This window comes from Rutilus rutilus, assembly GCF_951802725.1.
Source record: "Rutilus rutilus genome assembly, chromosome: 3".
Taxonomy (NCBI): domain Eukaryota; kingdom Metazoa; phylum Chordata; class Actinopteri; order Cypriniformes; family Leuciscidae; genus Rutilus; species Rutilus rutilus.
The window spans coordinates 51,419,217-51,444,048 of record NC_140211.1 but is presented as its reverse complement, the minus strand read 5'-3'; the positions used below and the strand labels follow the sequence as shown (position 1 = coordinate 51,444,048).

The following is a 24,832-nucleotide window of genomic DNA, read 5'->3' as shown; positions in this document are numbered from 1 at the left end:
ATCTAAGAAATTGTAGGAAAAAGGGGTCTGAAACAATAGTAGCAGTAGTTAGTTCACTTCAAATGAATTGATCTTGGGCAGAATCATCATATTTATATATTACACAATGCTTTCAAGAAATGGTTAAATGAAACCTTGTACGACAAAACCGTTTTATTGAAATAAGACGAGAAAGCCAAAATTGTGGGTTTTGCTTCCAGCTCATGCCACTGACCAGTCTAATAAGAGACTACTTAGAAAAATAATGATTTTCTTGGGTAATTATGCTGGGAAGGATCAATTGGAAACACTCAGTATGACAAAACCCCTTTCCCCTCTAGATCAATGGCACATAATTTCTAGATCAGCTCAAACTAATGTGTTTTCTATTGGCTCCAGCGAACCACAGTAATCTCTGGCACAATTTCACGGTTACATGTGTGCTTGTGAGTAGAAAGCCATCTATTTAAAAACTTGGGGCTGAACAATATTTTTTTTCCCAACAGTCAGAAAAGATCAAAATAAACATGCTAATCTCTAGCATTTGCATATTGCACACGTGGTAGCCTTGATGTGAAACTCCTTTCCCCCTCTCTTCTCATCTACTCCACACAAGTACCCCTCCTTTCTGGTGATATTCCTTTGAAACTTCAATTGAGGGCAAATGCTAACTTAAGGTCGCTTTTGAAGTTTTCGCATCTCGCTCACGTGTCACCTTGCAAATGGCTCATCCCCTCTCCTCGCACATAACCGTGGTGTATAATGCCATAGGTGAAAAAATGGATTTGGTCTTCATCTACGACTAATGGATTAATATGGAAATAGAACAAAAAGACCCCCTGGGTGCCGTGTTCTCTCTTATCAAAAGTGCAGCAAAACACAACAATGAAACTTTAAAGTCTCAGGGCCAAGGGGAAAGGCACTGCCGTGGATTAATAAGACACTGCCTTCTCTATGTCTCAGGAAAAAGAAAAAGGGAAACAAATACCTGTGCTCTTTCAAAAGACACTGAAAATTAGGTATTGAGCTCTTTTCCCCTATCGACAGCATCATCCTTTCCTCTGTCAGGAGTGTTTGATGCTTTAATTTTATGATGGCGTTACTAAAATACAATGGAAATGCAATGACAAAGGAACGACAATGACCACTGGCATGTTCGGTGGACCTCAGCTGACCTGGGCCTAAAGGAAGCCACTGTTTTCAAGGACCCTCTCTTCTAAGATGCCCAGCTCAGCTGTACAATTTCTGTTGGTTTCACGCTTCAGCAAGCTCAGCAGGCTGACAGTTGAAGAACTAGCCTACAGAATGAGAGTTGGAGAAGTATAAATAAAAAAATTAGGTGTATGAAGTTGTCATGTTTTATTGTTTTACAACATGGAACCACAGAAAATGTAGCTTTTTTTGACCAATTTCAAGTTTTTTTTTTTTTTTTTTAATTGAGCAACAACAACAAAAAGAATCTGGAAATTGGTCAAATAAAATGTAATGCACTTCTTTAAAAAATTGTTTGCTCAAGTATTTACCCACTCAGTTTTTAGTTTTAGTAGGGTTGTACAAAAATCTGAATCAGAATTATTTTAAAATGCAATTTATTCCTGTGATCAAAGCTGAATTACTCCAGTCATCAGTGTCATATGTTCCTTCAGATATCATTCTAATATGCCGATTTGCTGCTCAAGAAACATTTATTATTATTATTATCAATGTTGAAAACAGTTGTGTACAATTTCTTTTCAGGATTCTTTAATGAATAAAAAGTTCAAAAGAACAGCATTTATCTGAAATAGAAAGCTATTGTAAAATAATAAATGTCTATACTGTCACTTTTGATCAATTTAATGCATCCTTGCTGAATAAAATTATTCATTTCTATCCAAAAAAAAAAAAAAACACTTAGCCTACTGACCCCAAACTTTTGAACGGTAGTGATAATGTTACAATTTCAGATAAATGCTGTTCTTTTGAACTTTCCAGTCATCATATAATTCTGAAAGAAAAACGTATACATCAAAATCATCATATTAGAATTATATCTGAAGAATCACGTGTGCTGTGACGTAGTTAATCTGGTTCTTTTGTTTGGCTAGTAGAAGTTCTAAATAACTGGTAGCTTAATTTAGTACCCAAATTTGCCGGTGAGTGAAAAAGTTAATTTCAAACCCTGGTTCCGAGCCTCAGCTTTAACTACAGTGTTTGAGGGCAGGTCAAAATAGATGTTGTTCGCAGGCAGCTAATAAAGACCATAGGCAGGCATTATGCAAAATTGTAACAAACCTACGCAGGTTTGTGCAGGAAGTAAGGCTGGAATTACCGACGACTCGTTTCAGGCAGAATCGGTTCTTTCCTTTGGGAGACAATAACTCCCATTTATCTGCATTTTGATACATTCACAAACAACTATATAACAGCATAAGAGAGGCACTTTGAGAACAGGAGCAAGTTGCATATACAGACACTACTGTGTCTTAAGAACTAGTTTGAGTTAGCTAGTGTAATCAGTCTTACTTTTCAGAATCAAATTAGACCAATATACGTTTTTATTTAACTGACTTATAAGTCTTGAAGAAAATGAAATTATATGATTAACTGGTAAGACTAGTCAAGCAATTTTCCTTTCCATTCATCAGTGTGAATTAGTCACACTCCATATAATGTTGAATTGAAAGTTGGAGGAATGTACTAAATTGACTATTTTTAAATTAGTCATGTGATTTTCTCTTAAATTAATCTGAAGTCTACTTCCTTACTATCAAATATGAATTGCATTCTGCATTCTTTTTGCACCTTAAGTTCCAATTCAGTAACTGATTTCAGATATTTGATCAGTAACTTGATTCTCAATTCAGTTCTAAATGGAGCAGCTTTACTTAGTTGATGTGTCTTTTGAAGTGTTTCACAGGCCTTAAAGGAGAACTCCGGTCAATTTTAACATTGAGCTCATTTTTTTGTACATTTGGAGTGCTGTCAGTACAGAGAACAACGACAAAAATCGGTGTTGCCTACACCGTGTTATCCTCTTTTTAAAATTTGCACCCTGTTGACTTCAATGGGGCAAGTTTTAAACCTGCTTTTAGCCTCTTAACATCCTTGATGTGTCATTACAAGTGCCCAGCCATGTGACTGATTCCTTCAGAGTGATCACGGGTGAATCTGACTGCAGTAGATGTGAAAGATATTAATAAAAATTATGTTTATTCAGCCAGCGCACATACCTGTATTTACATCCTGTTTTCGGTCGAAGTCCACAGTAGTCGATTGTCGAGTTCACGCGCATAGGTTTAGTACCTATGATCACGCGCGTGAACTCGACAGTCGACTACCTGTGCACTTGTAATGACACATCAAGGATGTTAAGAGGCTAAAAGCAGGTTTAAAACTTGCCCCATTGAAGTCAACAGGGTGCAAATTTTAAAAAGAGGATAACTCGGGTGTAGGAAACACCGATTTTTGTCGTTGTTCTCTGTACTGACAGCACTCCAAATGTACAAAAAAATGAGCTCAATGTTAAAATTGACCGGAGTTCTCCTTTAAGTCTGTCTGGATGAGTCTCAGGCAGCCACTGCGATGCTTCCCTTCCTCTTTGTAAAACTGTTTAAAGGGATATTTCACAGCTGGAAAGATTAATGTGTATTTAAATTGGGTAATTTATGTAGTAGAAATGCGAAATTATTTTAGAAGTTGGTGCCTTCTAGACTGAGAAAAGCCAGAAAAAGTATTTTTGGCTCATGTGAATGAAAGACAACAACTCCCAGAATGCACTTGCTTTCACTGCCCTATGAGGCCACACCTACCGGTTACAGAGGGCAGTATCGGAAGAAATGATACAACTAGGCTACTAGTTGACTCGAAACTGAAGAGACGCCATTTTATCATGAGATCCCCCTATGGGCGGGTTGAAAACATGCGGAACGAGCTCCTACTACTGGCTGTAGCCTCCGGCCAAAAAAGCCTCCGATGACGCGAAATGACGATTTTTCCATCTGAGGTTTTTTTCCAGACACACAATACAGAAATCTCTCGTCTCAATGGGACATGAGGAGGGAGGGAAGCACAGTTATTCGAAAATACTACCGGGTTTCTACTGATACAAAGCTTAATGCTAATCGGTGAAGTATCCCTTTAAGCTCAGTCTGGTTTTATGAAGGTTGTGAATGGACAGCTTTTCTTTCTTTTTTTTTTTCCGTCTTGGCCACTTCAGGACTTTCTGTGTAACTTCGGCTTCATGCTTGGGTCATTGACCTGGAAAACAAATCTTCTCCCGAGTCACATGTGTCGCAGACTGAATCGAGTTTTCCTCCAGGATTTACCAGTGCTTTGTTGCATTGATTTCAGAGAAGTTCCCCGCAGCATCACCACGCTTCATGGTCGGGATGGTGTGTTTCTGATAATGCACAGCAAACATGGCATTTAGCTTGATAGCCAAAAGCTCTATTTCGGTCTCATCAGACCAGAGATTCTTCTTCCATCTGGCTTCAGAGTCTTCCTCATGCCTTCTGGCGAACTGCAGCAGAGATGTCATATGACATTTTCAACAGTGGCTTCTCTCTGTCACTCTTCCATAAAGCTGTGACTGGTGAAGCACCCACATGACAGTTGTTGGATCCAGTCTCTTCAATCTCAGCCACTGAAGCTTGTAAGTCCTTCATTGGTCACCAGCCTCGTGGTGGCCTCTCTCAGTGTCGTCCTTGCATGGCCACTCAGGTTTTGAGGACATCCTTCTCTAGGTACATTGACAGCCACGCTCTTTCCATTTCTTAATTATTGATGAACTCCAAGGGCAAGGGCTAATCAATAACTTGTATCAATCACCTGCCTTGTGCTCTTCAATCTTTTTTTTTTTTCTTTCAGGCTCTGCAACAAAACCGACTCACCAGAAGTTGAGTATTGAGTATCAAGTATTTATTTTCGAATCAATTGAAACCCTCGGATGCTGCACAAATGACATGCATTTATTAATATTTAAAAGTAGCTTTGACTCTTATATTTTCATTTTAGTTCAAGTCTAAGAAATTGTAATATGCTTTTAATTTTTAAATATTTCTATTTATAATTATTTTAGATTATACAATATATATTATTTTAGTTAATACGTTTTATTAGTTTAAGCTGCCAAGGCAAAATTTCTTATTTTCATCTACATTTAAGTTTTTCATCTAATATTTATAATTTAAAATTTAAATATCTTTATTTAAACTAATAAAAAACTATTTCCACTAACAGGGCATAACAGTGATGCGTTACAAACTGAATCAAATTAAGAGACCAGAGAAATAAAAATTAACTTGAATGATCTTGAACTCAAATAAACCACACAAAGTTTTCCAAAATATAATATTTTGTGCTCCAAATAGCACTCAAGGTATGAAATATCTAGTTTTTCCTCCATCATTAACAGATAATCAAGCGCCCAGATACTGGATTGTTGCGTTGCTATTCAACAGTGTGAAACAACTATTCATGGGTCAAAGTATTTCTAGAAATCAGAAGGAAACTGCTGGAATCCCAAATTGGCTGAATATGATTTTTAAAAAATGAATGCTGTAAAACATGCAATTAACCTCATAAATGAGCACATTAACGTGACTGCCCTAATCTTAACCCTAACAAAGATGACCACTGATGTACATTAAAATGTATAGAAATACTCATTCAATAAATCTCTATCAAACCATTAATAAACATTATGGTCAATACTACTTTATTTTGATTGCATTACTTTATTTTGAGCTAATGCAGTAAGTAATTGTATAATTTCTTCTTTTATTTTTATTCAACAAAAATAATAGTACTCACGAACTTGATTGAGCATGACTGATATCAAGGTTTCTTTTTATTATTGAAGTAAAAGCTCCTTTACAGAATAAACAGGGACTTTTCTACTCAATAACATAGCAGGAAGTTCTCAATGTCAATAAGGAATGTCAACATCCACATGAATGCTCATGCAAAAAAAGTTGATGGTGGTATCCCTGTTAAGCATTTGCTCCCAATCAATCATTAGTGCCTAAATCGACCAATTTAACTGTTTTTAATCAAGTGCCAAAATGCACGGCGGAGCTCGGAGCAAAGAGTTATAAAAAAATAATTATATCTTGACGACAAATCAAAACAAAAAACAAAACACAGACAGAAATCTAATGTTGAATGACAATGTGTGATGATGTACAACCTCAGAAGCATTGCACAGCGCATACTGAATTCAAAATGTATAGTCCTTATACCGTTCGGTTAGGATCAGTATTGAGAGTACTCCTTGGTTTGAAGTTTAGCGACAATGCGCTCCAGTTGCCTCTTAGCCTCGCACTGAGGGAAGTTGCCCATTTCGTAGTATTGTGGAGCGATTTTCACCAGCCTACAGGAAGAGACGGCACACAGAATGTTTACTAACTTTCTCCTTTCTCTTTGCCAACAATGCACAAACAAATTCTGCATTTGCATGTTTTAGCTTACCATTCGGGTTTTATATCAGTGCAGGTGCGGATGTAGTTCTTGGTGGTCAGCACAAACTCATTGTAGAGAACCCACTCGGGCTTGTGGTCCAGTACGGTGGAAGGGTGCAACTGGACCACCTGGTTGTCCTTCACTGTGAGATAGTGGCCGGTGCGCTCCAGGTGAGCAACCTGATAAAAACAGACACGCAAATTAACAAATAAATCAACCACAAGCAAACCAAATGCGCACACACACTGACGTTTCTTCAGGCACCTACACCGGCAGTGTGAGGATGTCGAGATTAACCCGGGCAATCAGTCTCAATAAACGGCCGACTCAAACAGAGACGTCGGGAATGCAACTCCCGGTAATTCGTACACCAAGGTGCAAATTTGTCTCACCAGTAAAGGTTAATGTTGACAAATATTTCAATATTAATGGAGTAATTCAACTAGTCAGGTCACTTGTTTCAGGTTCCCCCTTCCCGGAGAGCGACTCGATAAAAACGTCATTTATTTGCGCTACGTGGGACGAAAATTGCCTTGATTTCTTGTATGCATTAAATGGTCACACTTTGATAAAAAGCCTTGCATTACATTAGCAAGCCTCAGTGATTCTGCATTCCCAACAGACACGGTATCTTTTAATTCAGACAGAGAATAAGAGGAGAAATCAAGCTCTACTTTAAAACTAGCTGTACTTTAGTTTAGGATTAAAAAAAACTAAAGTGGACAAAGACTTAACTAAATCCTTAAGTTGTAAGACCATCCAAGGCTGTTCTATTATAAATGATCATGGCTAAAGGGTGTTACTGTCTTGAAACCCCTTCAGCTGTGACTATATTCAACTCTACAGAATTGTTGATTTGGCCGTCTGTCACTTTGACACTGAGGGTGATCTATTGTAACTGGTCCAGTCTCTATATTTCAACAATTTTAACTGTCTTTACCAGCTACAAATAATTTTCTCATTTATACCAATGTTTATTATAAAATGCTCTTAATATGCTGTTTAATAGGCCTAAATTCTATATGTAGATAGATAGATAAATAAATAAATAAATAAACAGCGTCACAAACCTGTTTTGAATGGTCGGAGTTATACACTGAATGTATGACTATTTGCTGCGTTCTCTTTTTCTGAAGCGTTTCAGCGATTTTTTTTCTTTTTTGCTGCTCGCCATGTTTCTGCTTCTGTTGTTAAAATAACCGTAGCATTTTACGTCTTTAGCAGGAGAGCGCATGGAGCCGAAAGGGCTTGAATGAAGCGCATTTGGCACTAGATAAAAACATTAGAATGACCATAACCATAAACAGCCCTGAGCGCTTGTGGAGTGAACAGCTCCGTTGTTTTGACGTGCTGCTCGCTTTAAAATGTAGGAACAGTAAAATGGTGCTACAGTTGTCATTTTGTCTGGCGGTCCAGCTGGAACGTGCGATCTGCTATTTGAGGACGCCTGCTCAAGGCTGAAGACATTGCCCAGGATAAAAAGAGGAAAATAGCAATTTTGGACATTACAATTTACCAAAAATATGTGTCTTTGCACAATATCTGCAATTGCAATTCAAAACACTCTGCACTCAAACCTTAGCAGGACTGAAGAAGCTTATTAGGTTGGGTTTTTCACAGTCACCATCCCCCTTTTTGAGCATAGATCTGAACTTAAATGGTTGTAATTCATGAAAACTTTTGAATATTGACCTAATATTGGTCTCTTTTTAAAGACCTTTAGCAGATTATTGCAGAAGTGACTGTAAATCATGTACTCAACTAAACTTTTTATTTCATACAAAATCATTTGGAATAAAAAAAAATTAAAAAAAACAGCCATATGTCAAAGTTGTGATCCAAATTGTTTTTGGTATCACAAAAATTGAGGCCACTAAAAAGGTTTTAATGTACTGTTTCCATTACACAATTTCAAATATTTTTCAGTAATGATTTTTGAGTTTAATCTTTCAATTGATATCTACTTTATGATGATTACTAAAATGTGTGAAGGAGAAAAAAAACGCAATTAAAAAAGCGCACCAACCATCCCGCTATCAGGACACTGACAGTTAGCAGGTTAAACAAATGTAAGTGAACATTTTTGCCACATTTATAGACAGACACACCTGCATGAAGAACCCGGTGACTAGAGCTCGGCGAATGTTGATGTAGTAGTCTCGGCTGGTGAACTCTGTGCTGCGTCGTGGCAGGTTGAAGCGGTCCATGATGCGTGAGAGCTGCTGCCGCACGTTATCAGCCGACATCAGTGAGCGGTAGTTAACGAAGTTATCGTAGCACCACTGCACTGACTCGTGGTCTTGGAATAGAATAGTTACACATTAAAACCAGGTTAAGGGCAACATACAAGCAGACCTGAACTCAGACCAGCACTGCAAAATCATCTATGAACTTCTAAATCGCTAATTATTGCGTCAAAAAATTGATTCGATTTGCTAAAAAAAAATCTTTTCAAACTAATTTTTCCAAACACTTTTCCAAATCTGCTACTGACAGGCCAAACAAAGAACCACCCCAAACTCAAGCCACTGGTTGAGCCAATGTTGTCAGGATGTTCAAACAAACAGTGTCTCAGAACCACATGCTTCTTGCTTTCGTGGGAATCAACCAACAAATGGCTTGCTTGACTTCAGAAATATTTACACGTCACCTTTTAAAATCATCGTCTAACGATGACAGAACAATATATACATGTAGAGTGTTACTAGGAATGCAAGAAATATTGTGAGCATACCAGCTATTGGCCAATATTGTTTAGTTGGAAGAAATGCAACCCTCAGAGACCCAGAGTAGCAGAACTGCAACATTTGTATGAAGCAATTAAATACCTAATTGTCATTAAAAGTGGGTAACACGTACAAGAAGCTGACACTAGAATTGACCACAACCACGGTTTTTGTGAGGAAAAATAAAACCGCATATTAACTGAATTTTTCTATTTACAAAGTATTTAACATCTAATATTTTTCTTATTTTACTTCTATATAAATACATTAAAATGTCAAATACTGAAATTTCATGGTTTTACAACAGTACACTTAATGTTTGAAATATATTACTTTTCAATTACATTTGTGTGCTGAATTGTGTTGTGAACAAAACTTTTCACTTAAACTTTGCATTGAAAAACAGTGGTGAAAACCCTAAATGGCCAGCGCTGCAATTTTTCAACATGTTATACCCCAATGCAAATTCTGCCTAAACAAAATGGTTTAAATAACCAATAGCTTCCTTAAGGGTTGGAAAAAAAGATGCATCATGAATATCAAAGGTTTGGTCCCAGAGTGTTAACTGTAGACTCTTGTTTCTGCTAATTTCCAAATTTATGTAATCTGGTTCTAATTTAAAGGGTTTATACAACTTACACAATAAAATTCACTGGACTTTTTTGTACTGACAAATTAAAATGCCGTAACATGAAACTTGTCAGCATCACATGAACACAAACATACTCATGATTTTTTAGAATGTTTCAAATAAGCACTGGCTACCAGATAACGAGTGAGATGTAAGAAACCCCATGAGAGTTTGAGAAAATATGGAAGCTAAAGTGAGAAATGAACTGCACATAATTCGCTGTGCCTTTCAGAACAGTTTTAGTACCATGGTGCCTCGAAGGCACTGATTTTGATGAAACAAATTACGATTTTCAGCCACCTACAAAAACAACCTGAAATTAGTTGTAATAGATTTAGGCAATTAGGCTAATTAAAAATGGGGGGAGGGAATCATTTCACATGAGTATAAGATGCAAGTATGTGTGTGTGTATATACGTACTCTGTTTAAAGGCGTGGTAGACGTTGAGCAAGGTCAGGTGGTCCCCGTCGATGTGGGCAAACCTCATTTTGGACTCGTCAGCTGCCTTCTTGGCTTCGGTGGGACGCACAAAGCACTGTGGGACTAAACAAGGTTGGTATGGGCCCCAACATAGCCGCCCATAGGGATGAGTCAAGCGTTCACCCAGACAGGACAAAAGGCCTAGTTCTGAGGCTAGAGCACGGCACAGGGTAGACTACACCAAATGGTAGGACGGGGTGGGGGGAGAGCTTCTGCTTTCGGCTTTTCGTTTTGCCTTTTTGGAAGAGAGAAATTATTGCAGTGGAAATTAAGCTAAACCTGTGGCCTGATCATTTTTCTTGGGGGACGAGGTCACTCGACAGAGTCAAACCTGACTAACGTTCATTTAAAAATACATGCTGCCATTTACACAAAAATAAATAGGCCTACATTTATTTATTTTAATTGCATTTACATTTACATTTGTTTGATTGCAGTTTTGAATGATTAAACATTTTGAAATGAGTTCATTATTAAAATATGAATATAAAAATTTCACAGTATAGTTAAACAATGTCATGATTTTTTGAGTGCAGAAAGCTTACCCGTTTCATTTATGATTGACGAATATGCGTCACATTAAGTTATTAAGATTAAATAAAAAATATTGTTTATTAAATTTGTTAAAATTTGGTATTATTTGATATCAAATAATCTTAAATTTAGTCAAAAAAAAAAAAAAAAAAAATTATTTTAAATATTTTAAAATATATATATTTATATTTTTTAAATAGGAAACTGTGAGGTTCATTTTTTTTATTTTAGGTTATATAGGACCTGATTTGGAACCCAGAATTGTTTGAAGGGTTACTCGGGTCAGTTCAGATCTGTCAAACAAAGCTTGAACCTCTAAAGCGCTAGTAAGCGATAGCTCTTAAGCCAGGGGTGTCCAAAGTTTGTCTATTAAAACATATTACATGTCCCGCTGCGCATAATTTACAAATCATGCAGTTTCACAATGTCAACACAGGGTGACAGCACTACATTTTTGGCCAGGTGTAGCGGTAAACCGTGAGTGAATACAATTTGATAACTAATTAAGTGCTGCCATTTCGGTTGTGTGAGGAACCTTAAACGCGCCAAAAGTGGATCAGCACTACTTGTTTGAACCGCACCACATATACCCCTTTTCCACCAAGGCAGAGCTGGTGCTGGTTCGGAGCCAGAGCCTAGTTTCAAATCGGTTCTTTGTTTTTCCACCGCCAAAGCACCAGCTCCGAACCAGTAAAACTGGTTCTTAAGTAGCACCAAATCATTGCAGGGTCTAGAACGGAGCCAAGAAAGAACCGCTTGCGTCAGAGGCTGGGGGCGGGGTTACCGTGGCCAACAAGACTGAAGAGAAACTTGTGACCGCCATTTTTAAATAGCAGCTAGTCGAGCTAATAGCAGCTCGATTATAATATCCGTCTATGTAAGTTACGGCGAGCTGCACGAACGCGTTGGATTCGCCGTGTTTGGATGCCGATTTATTTTCGCAAACCCATGAGCATCCATAGTAACGCAACGTCTATTATTGTTGATGCCTTGTTCGAGATGCATCGGAGCAGCGTGGACCGATCAGAGATTCGGGAGTGTTTGGAGATCATACGACTCCTTGTGCTTTTTGATCGCTTTCGCAGTGCTTTGATTTCATGTGCTGATCGTTCTGCGAGAAGCCGATGCATCTCGAACAAGTCTGGTGTGTTTGTGTTTGGCGCTGCCGCACTAGCGTTGCTGGGCAACATGATACGTATGCAGTGACGTAAGATATAGCTCTGTTGTGGCTCTCTGGCCGGTGGAAACGCAAACGGGTTCTTAGTAAGCTCGCCAGTCGAACCAACTCCGAACTGGCAATAGCTCTAGCTCTGAACCAGCACCCGGTTCTTGTTGGTGGAAAAGGGGTAATAGACCATTTATTAAGTTTGACCAAAAGACTGCGCAGCGCGAGCTTAGAGCAAATGAGTTTACTCGCTGGGCACAACACCACTCTGGATCACACTACCGATAAACAGCGCAGTGAGAAGCGTTCCAGTTCGGAAGAGTTCTCTGATACAAGCACAAATGTCTTGGTGATTTAAACTAGTTTAAAGCCAGATGAAATAATGCTGACATTCTCCAACACTGATGCGAAAAATAGGAGGAAGATTGTGCCACAACGATCCATTTAGAAGGCTTTTTCAATCCACAACATCGAATCTGGCCTCCTTTAAACAAAGTTTGGACTAGTGTTGTCACGATACTGAAATTTCCAACTTACGATACCTTGAAAAATATAAATATTTGATGCCATTTTCAACACCATTGGGGAAGACTGACTGTATTCACCTGAATACTCGGCAAAATGGGCATTTTGACAATTTTTTTAAATGTATTTGACCGTTTAAGTGCAACAAGCCACGGAAAATAAGTCACTTTGGTACCCGCGAACTGTTTAAGAGGCGGCTTAATGTGAACGGCACTTATATAGATCAGTGGTGTGCACGCTTTTGATGTGAGCATGAATCCTGTGGGAATTACAAAAATTATGCGCAATACAAGCACTATTCAACAGGGGCGAACGAGACGAGTGAGTGAGAGGAGGGTTGTGTGTGTCAATTCACTGTCGAAGGGAAGAGAGCGAGAACGTGCAGCTGGGATTGGTGTATCAATACTGCAGAAAAAGAGTATTGGAACCGTTTCAGATATTTCAGTATCGACACGTATCGAAATATCACAACACTAGTTTGGACACCCCTGTCTTAAGCGGTTGTACTTTACATCTTTATGTCCTACTCTCCCCCACCCCTCTGCATCACAGACATTTAATAGCTCAAGCACCATTCTGATTTGGCAGTCTTACAGTGCGACACATTAAGAGACTTGACTGTTTGCGAGTCCTTCCTTTGAGAGTCGTTTTATATAATGACTTCAGCCAAGCAGCTAAAAGCATAAGCAGACTGTTTATGCAACCATTATGATTAACTTGGTTGGCAACTTAAAATTGTGGATATGTAGACAATAAAACAGGAGACTAACATCTTTTTGTTATTTTGTCCTGAGCATATTCAGACACACTTCTAATTGATAATGAGTGAGCTACAAAGCATTAATATTTCATAGTCCGTTAGATTTCATAGCCATTCTTTGTCTAATAATTCACATGCAGGGGTCATGTGTGTACATGAGCACATACTACCTGATAACATTGCGGTGATGGACAGGATCTCATTGGAGCAGTTGAACTCGCAGCTGGCGATGACCATCTTGGCCAGCTGGGGGTCGAGAGGGAACTCAGCCATCATGGAGCCCAGCTCCGTCAGGTCACCATCGTCATTCAGTGCTGCAAGATAGTTCAACAGCTCCAGGGCTCGCATCAGGGTCTCAGGAGCTGCCAGAAAATATTAGATTACAATACAATAATAAACTGTGAAATTTTTGTAAGTTAAACTATGCCACTGGAAAATGCCATGGGTAGTTCCCAGGTTGTTGGAGGTGTTATGAGTAGGTGTGTAAGAATGACAAAAATTATATTTTTGTTGAACAATAATTGGACAATATTTTGTCAATTGGCCCTTAGTTACAGAAGGAGTGTGCCATATCGTACGGTCCACGAAAACACCGGTATACATTTTTACATGATTAAAAAAAAAAAAAAAAAAAACGTGTCATATCGCGATATCATTGATATAGGTCATCAATTGATGACGATATCAATATCAATGACGTATTAGCACTTTAGCATGTAGATTGCATGAGTAGCCTAAATGAATCCACACAGATTATACAATCAAATCAATCATTTTAAAACTTTCTCCGAGACACAATTTCACAAACCGTGTGAGTGTTCAGCGGTGCTCTATCTCTCTCCCTCCGAGCGCTGCAAGCGTCGATACTACACTCTCGCGTTTAGGAGTCGGGACATGACGGAACTGTGACTTGCACAATCGGGCCAGCAGTGCATCGTAACTAAAGTCTATAATTTTCGCCTCACAAACAGCTTGCGAGTAACAAAAGTTATTTTTCACGGATTATAATCGCTTTAACGAGAAAAAAAACACGCAAAATTGTTTCGAAATTCCGGTCTTGGTTAGTATACTCGTAAACACAGTCGGTTGTCTTTAATCATAAAACGCGTGTGACAGACAGTATAATGAGAGCAGTAATGGATCCGTGAACTAGCTCTAAAAGTGACAGGAGCCATATGTGTCTGTCATTAAAACAACAAAAGATAGCTTTAATTGTAAGGAATCAGAATTAATAGCCTATGTATTTAATTTAGTCAGGACTAAAAGACTATCAGTGTTATTTTACATTTGATTACATTCAGTTTCTGTAGTATTTCTGAATACTAGTGTTAGACCTAAGCAATAACTTCTCTTTATTTGTATCTATTATTTGTATGCATTTTTGCTACTTTTTTCAATTTAATTCAAAGATTGAAATCAAGCTTCCTTGTGTTGTGTAAAGTCTTACCCCATTGTAAAAACGCAATGAGTGAGCAAACATTTATGTGAGATCAATGTAATTTTTTCCTATATCATCATAAATATCATTATCACAAATATTCTTGAAATTTCATGATATAATTGAGGCTATATCACCCCACCCCTAGATAGGACCATCTTTAATTTTTGAAATTATGAAAACTAGGCAAATTGTTAAAAACAACAACTACAATATTATCACAGTTGATACAACACTCATTCTAAACCCAAGCATGAGCAAAAGTAATATGTGATACTTGCATTAGCTACATTAGTGCTAAATAAAAAAGCAACATAAGAGGCAAATGAAAGCCATCGGTTTCCAGTAAAAACATTGTGGCTGTGGTCCCCTGGACAACAACTAACTTTTAATTTAAGACAAAGGGGGCTAATTTTTCATCTGACATGCAAGCAGTTCCAAACAGCAGCGCCACTAATTCAATTATAGGGAGGAAGCTCTACTTAATGCATCAACACTGGTCACACACCAACAAATTCAATTACTGACCTTTGGCTCTAGAGAGTTTGGCTCTAATGACCAGTTGCATGTTAACTGAAAATTAGCATTGCCTAAGGTTTGGAGAAGTTTGCTGAATAGGATGAAAGACTGTGGCTGTCTTTATCAATGAGTCAGGAAAACTTCATTTAAAGTGCAACGGTCAGTTTGTTATTATAAATAAGTATTGATCTCGTATATCAGAAATACTCATTTTTTTTCGTGCAATGCTAGTAAACGCAAGTAATCCGTTTTGGGAAATAATTAAGTATAGATGCCATGCAGTGAGCCCGCCTGGAAAAGTAATTTACACTGCGGACACAAAGAAATGAACTATAACAGGGGAACGTGCCGATGTGTTAACTGAAGGCAAATCAATGAGAAGGAAAGCTAAAAGGTACATTAAAGTAAGGAAAGTTTTAGCGTGTATTTGGCAAATGTCACCAGGCTTCCATCAGCCTCATCCAGTGCTACAAATTCCTGCTGTTTTCATTTGGCCTCTTGTGTGCCAGATTGAGTGAATCGAATCCCGTGCTTACTGAATACAGGTAAACAAATACATAGATTTACTCCTAGTTAATTATTAATTATACTCATGAATTACTACTAGTCGACAAGAAAAATCTTATTTGTAGGCAGCCCTAAACGATACTGAATACTGTCTTTTAGATTACCCATCCATACATTTAGTTAGGTGGTTTTAAGTAGTCAAATGTATCAGTATTTCAAGAAGTAGAAAGCTTTAATAAGACAGCATTTTTAGGGTGACTTTAGAGATCTTTAAGGTCATGAACCGTTCAGAAAAGATGATGAGCCAATCACACAAGGAAATGTTTCAGTCGTTACTATTCAGCGACTACAAGTCTGGTCATCATGCAGTTTTAATGAATTTCCACATCAGTCTTCATATAGCATAAAAGCAATTACACGATCAAAGCAAAGACTCAGAAATATCAGTCCGTTTATGCGAGGAAGTGTGCTGCCCCATAACACAGAACCATTTCATAGTATCAGACACAGAGGAACAAACTCAAAACTTTATTCTATACCTGGTGGGTCCATGAAGTCAAAGTGCACTAGGTCATCGATACCAAGCTTCTTGAGCTGTAGCACCACAGAGCCCAAATTCGACCTGAGAATCTCAGGGTATGTGTTATCCTGACAGGAGAAATGAGGAAAAACAGAGAAAAAGGAAAACAAATTAGCTGATGTTTTCTATTAATACTCTCAGGTTGCAGCTCCTGAGGAAATATTCAAACTCATTTAGTTGATATGGACATTTTCCATTTGTACGCGTGTACAAAAAAAAAAGGCTAGAAGTGACCAGAAGTACTAAAGACTTGTGAAGGAACCAGTGTCTGGCTTGACCACTGAGTCCATCTGTTGTTTGATCAACAAATGACCCAACCAACATCGCTGGCATATAATCAAATCGCTTCCCAGATGCCTACAGCAGTAATGATCCGTTACACAAACCTGCATCTCAGTCTTGTAGGCCTTCTCGGTGTAGAGCCGGAAGCACTTTCCCGGGCGCGTACGTCCAGCACGGCCGGCTCTCTGCTGGGCTGAAGCCTTACTAATAGCCGTCACGAGCAGCGACTCGACTCGAATGCGAGGGTTATACACCTGTGCGACGAGAAGGAAAGAGCTGTGTGAATAATAAATGCACACCATTGCACCACAGCAATATGCCAAAGCGAAGCCATCCTTCATCTCTGACTGGACTACATGTATGACAGCAGCAGCTGGGCTAGGGAAATGTCAGCAGAATAAATAACTAGCTTTTCCATCTCGAGTCGCTGTCAGAGCCCCGCCACTGGGTTTATCTGGGGATTTCAGAAGCAAGAGAAACAGATGATGGGGTGAGATTAGACAAGTGAGGCAGAGAAGAGAAGACTAACCTTTTGCTTGGCAAAGCCAGGATCAATTACAAACACCACGCCATCGATGGTCAGGGACGTCTCAGCGATGTTTGTAGAAACCACAACCTATGAGAGGCGAAACATTACGGTCAAGACTGAGATCAAAACAGCTATTGACCAAAAAAATAAATAAAAGCAAAAATCAAAGTCCATCTACTTTTTGAACAAGTTGTACAAGACACTCTAAAATGACCTGGATGCCTATGCATAACATTTAAAAGCACCAAGTATTTTGACATTTCTGCAGAAAGGTGCTTGCCTGAGCTAAACTCACTGCCACAATGGAACTTGGGTGGTTGACAAGGTGTTGCTATGCAGGTAGGTTGGTGTTCTAGTATGTAGTGGTTTAAGTATGTTTCAATAAAAATGCAAAGAGATTCTAAATGGGTTTTAGAACAATGCTGTGTGGTTGCTATTGTGTTCTGAGCGTTTAAGTACATCGTTATAATGCAAAAATGTTATATGAGCTACTTAGAAAGTTGCCATGTTGCTCTGGTGTTCTGAATGTTTTCAGAACGTTGCTTTGCGGTTGCTATGGTGTATTACTGATTGGTATATTAAGTATGTTGCTATAAAAATGCAAAGAATATCCAATTGATTGTTAGAACGCTGCTATGAAGGAATGACCAAAAGGAACAAGAGAGCCCACCCTTAAATCTGTCCAATGTTTCTGCTCTCTACACATGGTTAAGGTCCTTTTTTCCCCCATCACACTTTAAAATGTCTTTAGAGTAATATCACAAGGGCTACCACAATTCCACGATCAAATTCAGAGTACTCGATTTTTAAAAACCCTCTACAGCAATTTACCCGTGTTGAGTACCCAGAAAAATACCGGAAGTGATGCATTACTCGGACAAGAATCCATTAACTGTTAGATCATTTTCTACGGCTGCACGCTGTATAAAAAAAAAAAAAAAAAAAAAAAAAAAAAAAAACATACTATAGCAGAGTGCTATTGTAAATTCACAAAGGCTGCAATTCAATTCAATATATGCCCTGCAGGTTTAATATAAACATTTTAATATTAATATTAATTATTATTAGTTTAATATTCATTTTCATGCCTGTAGGTTACGGGAGACTGTAGGCACCGTTCACACAAACGTGTCAAAATAAAAGTTTAAACCCTCACTCTGAGTTTACATGTTTTGATGTCCACATATTCTTGTTCAAGATATTGCAGTGGCTGTAGCATTTCTATTGTAAAGAGGCCAAATATTAAAGATTATTTATATTTATTTTTAATTAAATGTCATTTTGCCAATATTAAACAAGGATTTGATCTGATGCATTTTAACACGTTCTATAAAACCATGATTGCTTGCTTTTGATATTTTATTTGAATCAAAGATAATTGCCTCGTTATTATTTATGTATTTTAAGTCTTTTTAAAGGCTATTGTTTGCTTGGGTCTATTTTTATTACAACAAAAAAAACATCCGCTTACTCGATTACCAAAATAATCATTAGTGACAGCCATAAATATCACTCACTTCACTTAAGTTACAAAATTTGAGAAATTATTCATGTTAATTGCACAAGTGTGTGGGACAAGTTGAATACTTGGCGTAAAAGTATTTATTCAAATCTCTAACCACTCTCTACACCAGCAGGGTTGCTTTTTTTAGTACATTTCATTGGTGATTAGACTCTTCTGCACTGATCTGGGCAAACAAAAGCAAAAAAATCTAATTAAAGAAAAAAAGTTCTGTTGTAACTGGAGAGAGGGTGAAAAAAAGGCAAAAAAAAAAAAAATCAGTGGGAATTAAATCCTTAAAGACACTTCAGTGAGCTGTCGCAAGCTGGAAGACTAATACAACCCAACAGGGAAGTAAGGCAACAGTTGCTGCAATCAAGTCAAATTGGGAGTGTGCTGGCTGAGCCGGACTGCTTTCCGCCGAGCAGCCCGTCCAGACACATTACTATTGCTCTTTTTGGCGGCAAGATACATGTCTGTGCACAGCACGTAGCCATCTTCCCCTCCCTGGAGAAGCACACATCTAAGAAACTGTATTATTAATGCCACGTCTCGCTTCTTCGCTCTCTCTGTCCCTTTACAGTACAGGTGGCCTTCATCATGTGTGGTATAGTGACATATTGAATCATCTTTGAGCTAGAGACTGTGGACTGTCTTTGATGCGCTGAGATGATCTGAGATGAGCCCCCAGAATCTGAGCAGCCCCCAGAGCTGTGGAAGGATGTCGTCAATGACAAAAGAAGGTGTACATTCATAGAGAACAACAGTTTTGAATGTCGCTCAATGCAACTCATTGGATTAAATGACTGGAGAAGTCTGGTGTCTGTCTTGTCACCGGAAGATCAGGTTATAAATAAATCTTGAAAAAATACATTTAAGAAAATGAAACATGCATGGATGTATCATTCATAATAAGATTAATAAATGAATAGGGTGAATTTCCATTTCTTGCCAACTGAGTCTCTATGACATTCTGGTTCCTAAATATGGCTCAGGTTCCCTCTTTCGATTAAAATCGATGGGACTTTTGGCACCTTTTTATCAAAAAGAATTCAGATGTCTTGCAGCAATACGCACATAGTTTGAGTTATAAATAATGCCTACAGCAAAAACAAGCACTGAAGTTTAATTAATTAGGTTAGCGATTTATTTAAAATCCTAACCTTAAGTGGGAGCAATAGTATTATAAGTGTTTCCTTTAGCAAGCTCCACTAAAAAAAAGGTTTTGCCATGTTTTGCTATGTATATTTGCTAAATGTAAATTGAGTTTCATAATTTCTGGCCTCTATTACTAACAGAAAGCAAATAATAGAGAGAAAGCTTATATATTTCATGTAATTCAGCCTCCTCAAAATGCCTTTCAGGCACTTAAGTCCTACTTTTATAAGTGGATTTCACTCTAGCCACAAAATGATTGGCTTCAGAATTTTTTTTATTTTTTTTTACTCTATTCATGGAGCCTTTGACCTGATGTAATTCAGCTGCTGAAAAGAATCATCTACCTATATATTCATAGAAAGGCCGGGAGAATTTGCTGAAAAAAGGCCATCTGGAGTCTGGAGACTGGGGGCCACGACCCAATGACCACAGAGCGTGCTCCTAACAGACCACTGAATGACAGCGGGGTCCGGAGCGCTCCAGACATGTGATGAAAAGAAATGAGGGTTCCTAACCAGTCTGCATCCTTTCAGAAAATAGGGCCACCTGGGAAAGACCTTTGAGATGAAATATATTCCAGAGTGGTAGCCATGGAAATTATCGAAAGGTGAGCACCATTGGAATGAATTTCACAGCAAAAACACTAAATGCATTACAAGTACTTAGACATACTCATTGAACCATGAGGTGTTGAGAAATTGCATCTTTTAGGAAGCAATGATCCATAAGCAAGTGGTCTGGAAAAAAGTTGGCGGGCTGACTGAACAAGGCTAATACCAGCAACATTTCACATGAATAAGTGCAATTTCAATTCTCTCGAATGAGCCTCTCATTCAATGTTCATTTTTGGTAAAATACCTCAAGGTAGAGACATACACTACATACCCTACTGGTAATAAGATTGGAATAATTAAGTCTCTTATGGACACCAATGGTTCACTTATTTGATTGAAATCACAGTAAAATAGTAATATTGTGAAGTATTCATTTAAAACAACCATTTTCAATTTTAATATATTTCAAAATGTAAATCCTGTGGTGACTAAGCTGAATTTTCTTTACTCCACTCAAGAAATATTATTTATATATAAAATCAATGATGAAAACAGTTTGATGATGCCGTTTTTTTCCAGGATTCTTTAATGGAAAAGAAAAGTTCAAAAGAACTGCCTTTATTTGAATAACTTTTGTTCAATTTAGTGTCCTTTATAAATCACAATATATAGTGTCACAATGTATCGCAATACAAAAATGCAACAATATGTATCGTGGATAGTGACAATATGTATTGTGTATAGTTCAATTAAAATTAAAATTACAGTGTTTGTGTCAGTACTACAATAAAATACTATAGGCCTATATAATGTTGAATATAAAGTAAATATTTGTGGGTTCTGATAATGCCAAATGTCTTATGTTACCAGTAAAAAGTGGCCTATACATTATTTTAAATATATCTAGGCAGTGACAGAGTGCAAGCATATTTGTCTAAAATAATTCTGTATTTTCAGCTTCAGAATCATGAATATTTTTATTCTGGTGTCACCATTGTCCAGCACCAAGTCCAAGCCTATTCATTTAATCCATTCACAATAATATCGTATCGTGAGTTCAGTATTGTGATATGCATCATATCGTGACGTGGGTATCATTACACCCCTGGTCCTTTCTGAATAAAAGTATTCTTTTTTTTTCTTTTTTTTCTTACTTAAACTTTTAAAATGGTACTGTATCTCAGTTTCCACAAAAATATTAAGCCGCTTTCATCATTGATAAGAAATGTTTCTTGATCACACGACACTGAAGACTGTATCTTCGAATAATGCAAATCACATTAATAAATTACTTTAAATCATTATTTATTAAAATAAAAACACAGTTCATTGAAATGTAATAATATTTGTCAATATTACTGTTTTTACTGCATTTTTTATTAAATAAATGCAGCCTTGGTGAACATATTGTGGAACAGACTTATTTCAAAAGCATTGAAGAAATCGCAACTATCCGAAACCTTTGACTGGTAGTGTAAGTTTGCAAACGGTGACAAATGCTTTAGCAAGTGCATTTTTGCATTACCGCAGTGGTCTCTGGTGGGTGATAGAGCCTTACCTTCAAATGTTTGTGCCATTAAATCGGATGTACTGCTACCCAGGTAATTAGCTATAAACATGTCCGACAGTTTTACCTTGAGAATTTTTTTAACTTGCTCCGCCATGACAGCAGTTGACCAGACAGTCTCGCTCGCATTTTATATTCAAAAAGATAAGGGAAACCCTGCCTTCAATCACACTGAATTAAAAGTAGTGACTATGGAAACCATGGTAATTGCAAATAGACCGAGACTATTCTCGTCTGTCTGTTTCTGTACTGAACTAAACAGACATTTCGTCAGCAATAGCGCAATTCCATTGTGCCTCAGGGTTTTTAAGCTGCATGAAGGGTATGATATCCAAAAATCATCATCATTACTGGGCTGTATCGACAACTTTTAAAACAGACATGTTATATGACAATCCTTAGAGTGAAGAGTGGCATATAAAATGTTTTGACTACAAGCAAAGGTATGCCTGAACATGGTCTCTATCAGGCTAGAAGGGTCTAAATACCTCGCATTCTGCACCATCTGGAGGAAGACCACCTTCTATCCAGAACCGGTTATTAACAAGCAAAATTTGCCACCTAAAGCAGATATTCATTAAAGATTGGTTTGGGTGGTTAACACACACACGGCACACTCACAGTCTCCTAAATTCTTCCATAAGCCTCCATTCCTGCAGACAGCACAAGGGAGATCTTACCACATCCCATTTAAATCAAGAATCAACAAGAATCTTGCTTCCGAAATTTGCCACAGTCCTCAATTCCCATACATGTGACTGCTGAGTGTCACATGAAGTTAAATCCCATCTAATAAATCCATGCACATCAGCAGTGCAATAGGGCTGTTGGATTTGTCCTCAAGGAGGATGTGACTGCACGGGTGCAGATCTCAAAATCCACACACGCACCCCGTATCTGCTAAAGGTGGCTTATATGCATTGTGTTTAATATATGCCAGAGGGTGTGAAGAGTTGACATTTTTACAAGGTAATCTGAGCCTATCCTTATGTACTGCTGCCACAGAAGGACAGAAAAACAAGGTGCCAGAAAAATAAATAAATATGAGACACTGTACAGATACTGCACACTCAAAAAACGATTTTTGCTGCTTGTTCAAATTACTTTGTTAAAATGACGGGATGCAACAAACCTTTAACATTCTATCACAATGTATATTGACACACAATGTCACCTGTAAAGGGCTGCATGACAACCACGATGTTTTATGTTGCTTCACTTAAAGAGCAATAACTGTGCTAATGCCAGTATTGAGACCATAATAATCTACAAATAATAATAAATGATTACCTTTAGCATGTAATGGCGCTTTTCCACTACACAGTACCAGCTCGCCTCGGCTCGGCTCGGCTCGACTCGACTCGGCTCTGTTTGGTTTTCCACTGTGTAAAAGTTGTACCTGTTTTTCGTACCACCTCCGGCGAGGTTCTAAGCGGGCTGAGGCGAGCTGAGGCGATACTAAAATGTGACGTGAAATCATGGCAGACTGCTGATTGGTCAGAGAGAATCGTCACTATTCACTGCGTCATCATTGCACGCGCCAGACGCAGTATCCTGAATAAAAAACAGCAAAAACAAAAACAAAAACATCCAAAAACAGCATACACTCGATTTCCTCCATTGTCCTGTGTGTGTAGGTAGCGGGTGTGTTTCGCGCGTCTCGCGTAAAAGATTAAGTCACGGCAGTTAACTGCGGCGTCGCTATGACGACCAGGTACTATTGTGGAGGTACTATCTGCAATGGAAAACGGAGCGAAAAGCGAGCCGAGCCGAGCTGAGTCGAGGCGAGGCGAGTCGAGTCGAGCTGGTACTGGTAATGGAAAAGCGCCATAAGTTAACCAACACAGGAACTTAAATTTATTAAGTTCCATAGGTAAACAACATCTCATTGTAATTTAGTTTAACGATGTACTAAAATAAACAAATGACAATAGGAACTAGGGATGCTTATGTTTAATTGACGATCGATTAATTGTCGATAACTTCATAGATAAAACGCATCGATGGTCGATTAAGTAAGCTCATCGTTAGAGTGCATAGTTTCGAGGTGCGTGCGACTCATGCACAAAACACGTGCAGCAGACATGAGGAAAAGTGAATCAAGCTCGCCACAGTTGTGTATTCTTAACGTACTATGTCTTCAAGTCATGCAATGGATTAGGTAGGTTAGCCGTTTATCTCGAAACAATTATCCAAGGGTCCAAAAAACCTTCCAAACAAGTGATTTTACTGAACTTAAGAACTACTTGTGTAAACTCCACAATAAAAGTACATAGAATAAACAAGTAATAAGATCCTGGCAGATGAGTGATCTTCCAGCACTGTTTTTAACTGTGCGCTCCCATTCTATGGCGCGTAGTAAATCAAGACCTGTCAATCTTGAGTGATCGAACCAATCCAAGAGTGCTCCAGTGGTAAAATGGTGTCCGATTGGTCTCTACACATTGTCCCTACCCACTATATCCACCCGCCACACCAGAGATCCTTTTTCCATTGGTTGAACTTACAAATAAAGTTGGAAAACACTGCGTGATCATCCTATTGCTTGAGCCAAGCAGCATGTGACGTCACTCCGTGATCTACGCATCGTTTTATGTTGTGTTTGGGCTCATTCGAGACCAACTACTATGGTTTACTAATATATTAATAATGTTCAAACAAGTTACAAATAAAAATGCGGCGCAAAAGCATCGTGTATACTGTTTACAGCTGCGTCAGCGGCGCTTTTTCAAACAAATACTTGGCACAACAAACAAATGTGCTTGTATTCTGCAAGTTGAGACCTTTTCAATGATATATAACTGATGTACAATGATTTTACAGATCGCATTTTTATGTACTTTATTTTTTTTTGTACACTATGAAAATAGAGCACATTTAGTGTCAGCAAATTTAAAAAGCACTTGTTAAGTGGTCATATTTCCCATATTTATTGCAAAACAACAGCTATTTTTG

General features: G+C 38.1%; 1 protein-coding gene across 1 annotated transcript in view; it reads right to left on the bottom strand.

The window, feature by feature from the left end:
• Nucleotides 1-5,791: 5,791 nt before the first annotated feature.
• Nucleotides 5,792-24,832, bottom strand: part of dhx15 (DEAH (Asp-Glu-Ala-His) box helicase 15) — a 41,875-nt gene continuing 22,834 nt past the window's right edge. The window contains exons 7-14 of the mRNA XM_084403767.1: nt 17,098-17,184; nt 16,673-16,822; nt 16,246-16,354; nt 13,413-13,604; nt 10,199-10,321; nt 8,529-8,719; nt 6,430-6,599; nt 5,792-6,331 (exon numbers count right to left, since the gene is read on the bottom strand). Coding sequence (XP_084259893.1) covers nt 6,214-6,331; nt 6,430-6,599; nt 8,529-8,719; nt 10,199-10,321; nt 13,413-13,604; nt 16,246-16,354; nt 16,673-16,822; nt 17,098-17,184 — 1,140 coding nt within the window. The 3' untranslated portion in view covers nt 5,792-6,213. The remainder of the gene's footprint in view (nt 6,332-6,429; nt 6,600-8,528; nt 8,720-10,198; nt 10,322-13,412; nt 13,605-16,245; nt 16,355-16,672; nt 16,823-17,097; nt 17,185-24,832) is intronic.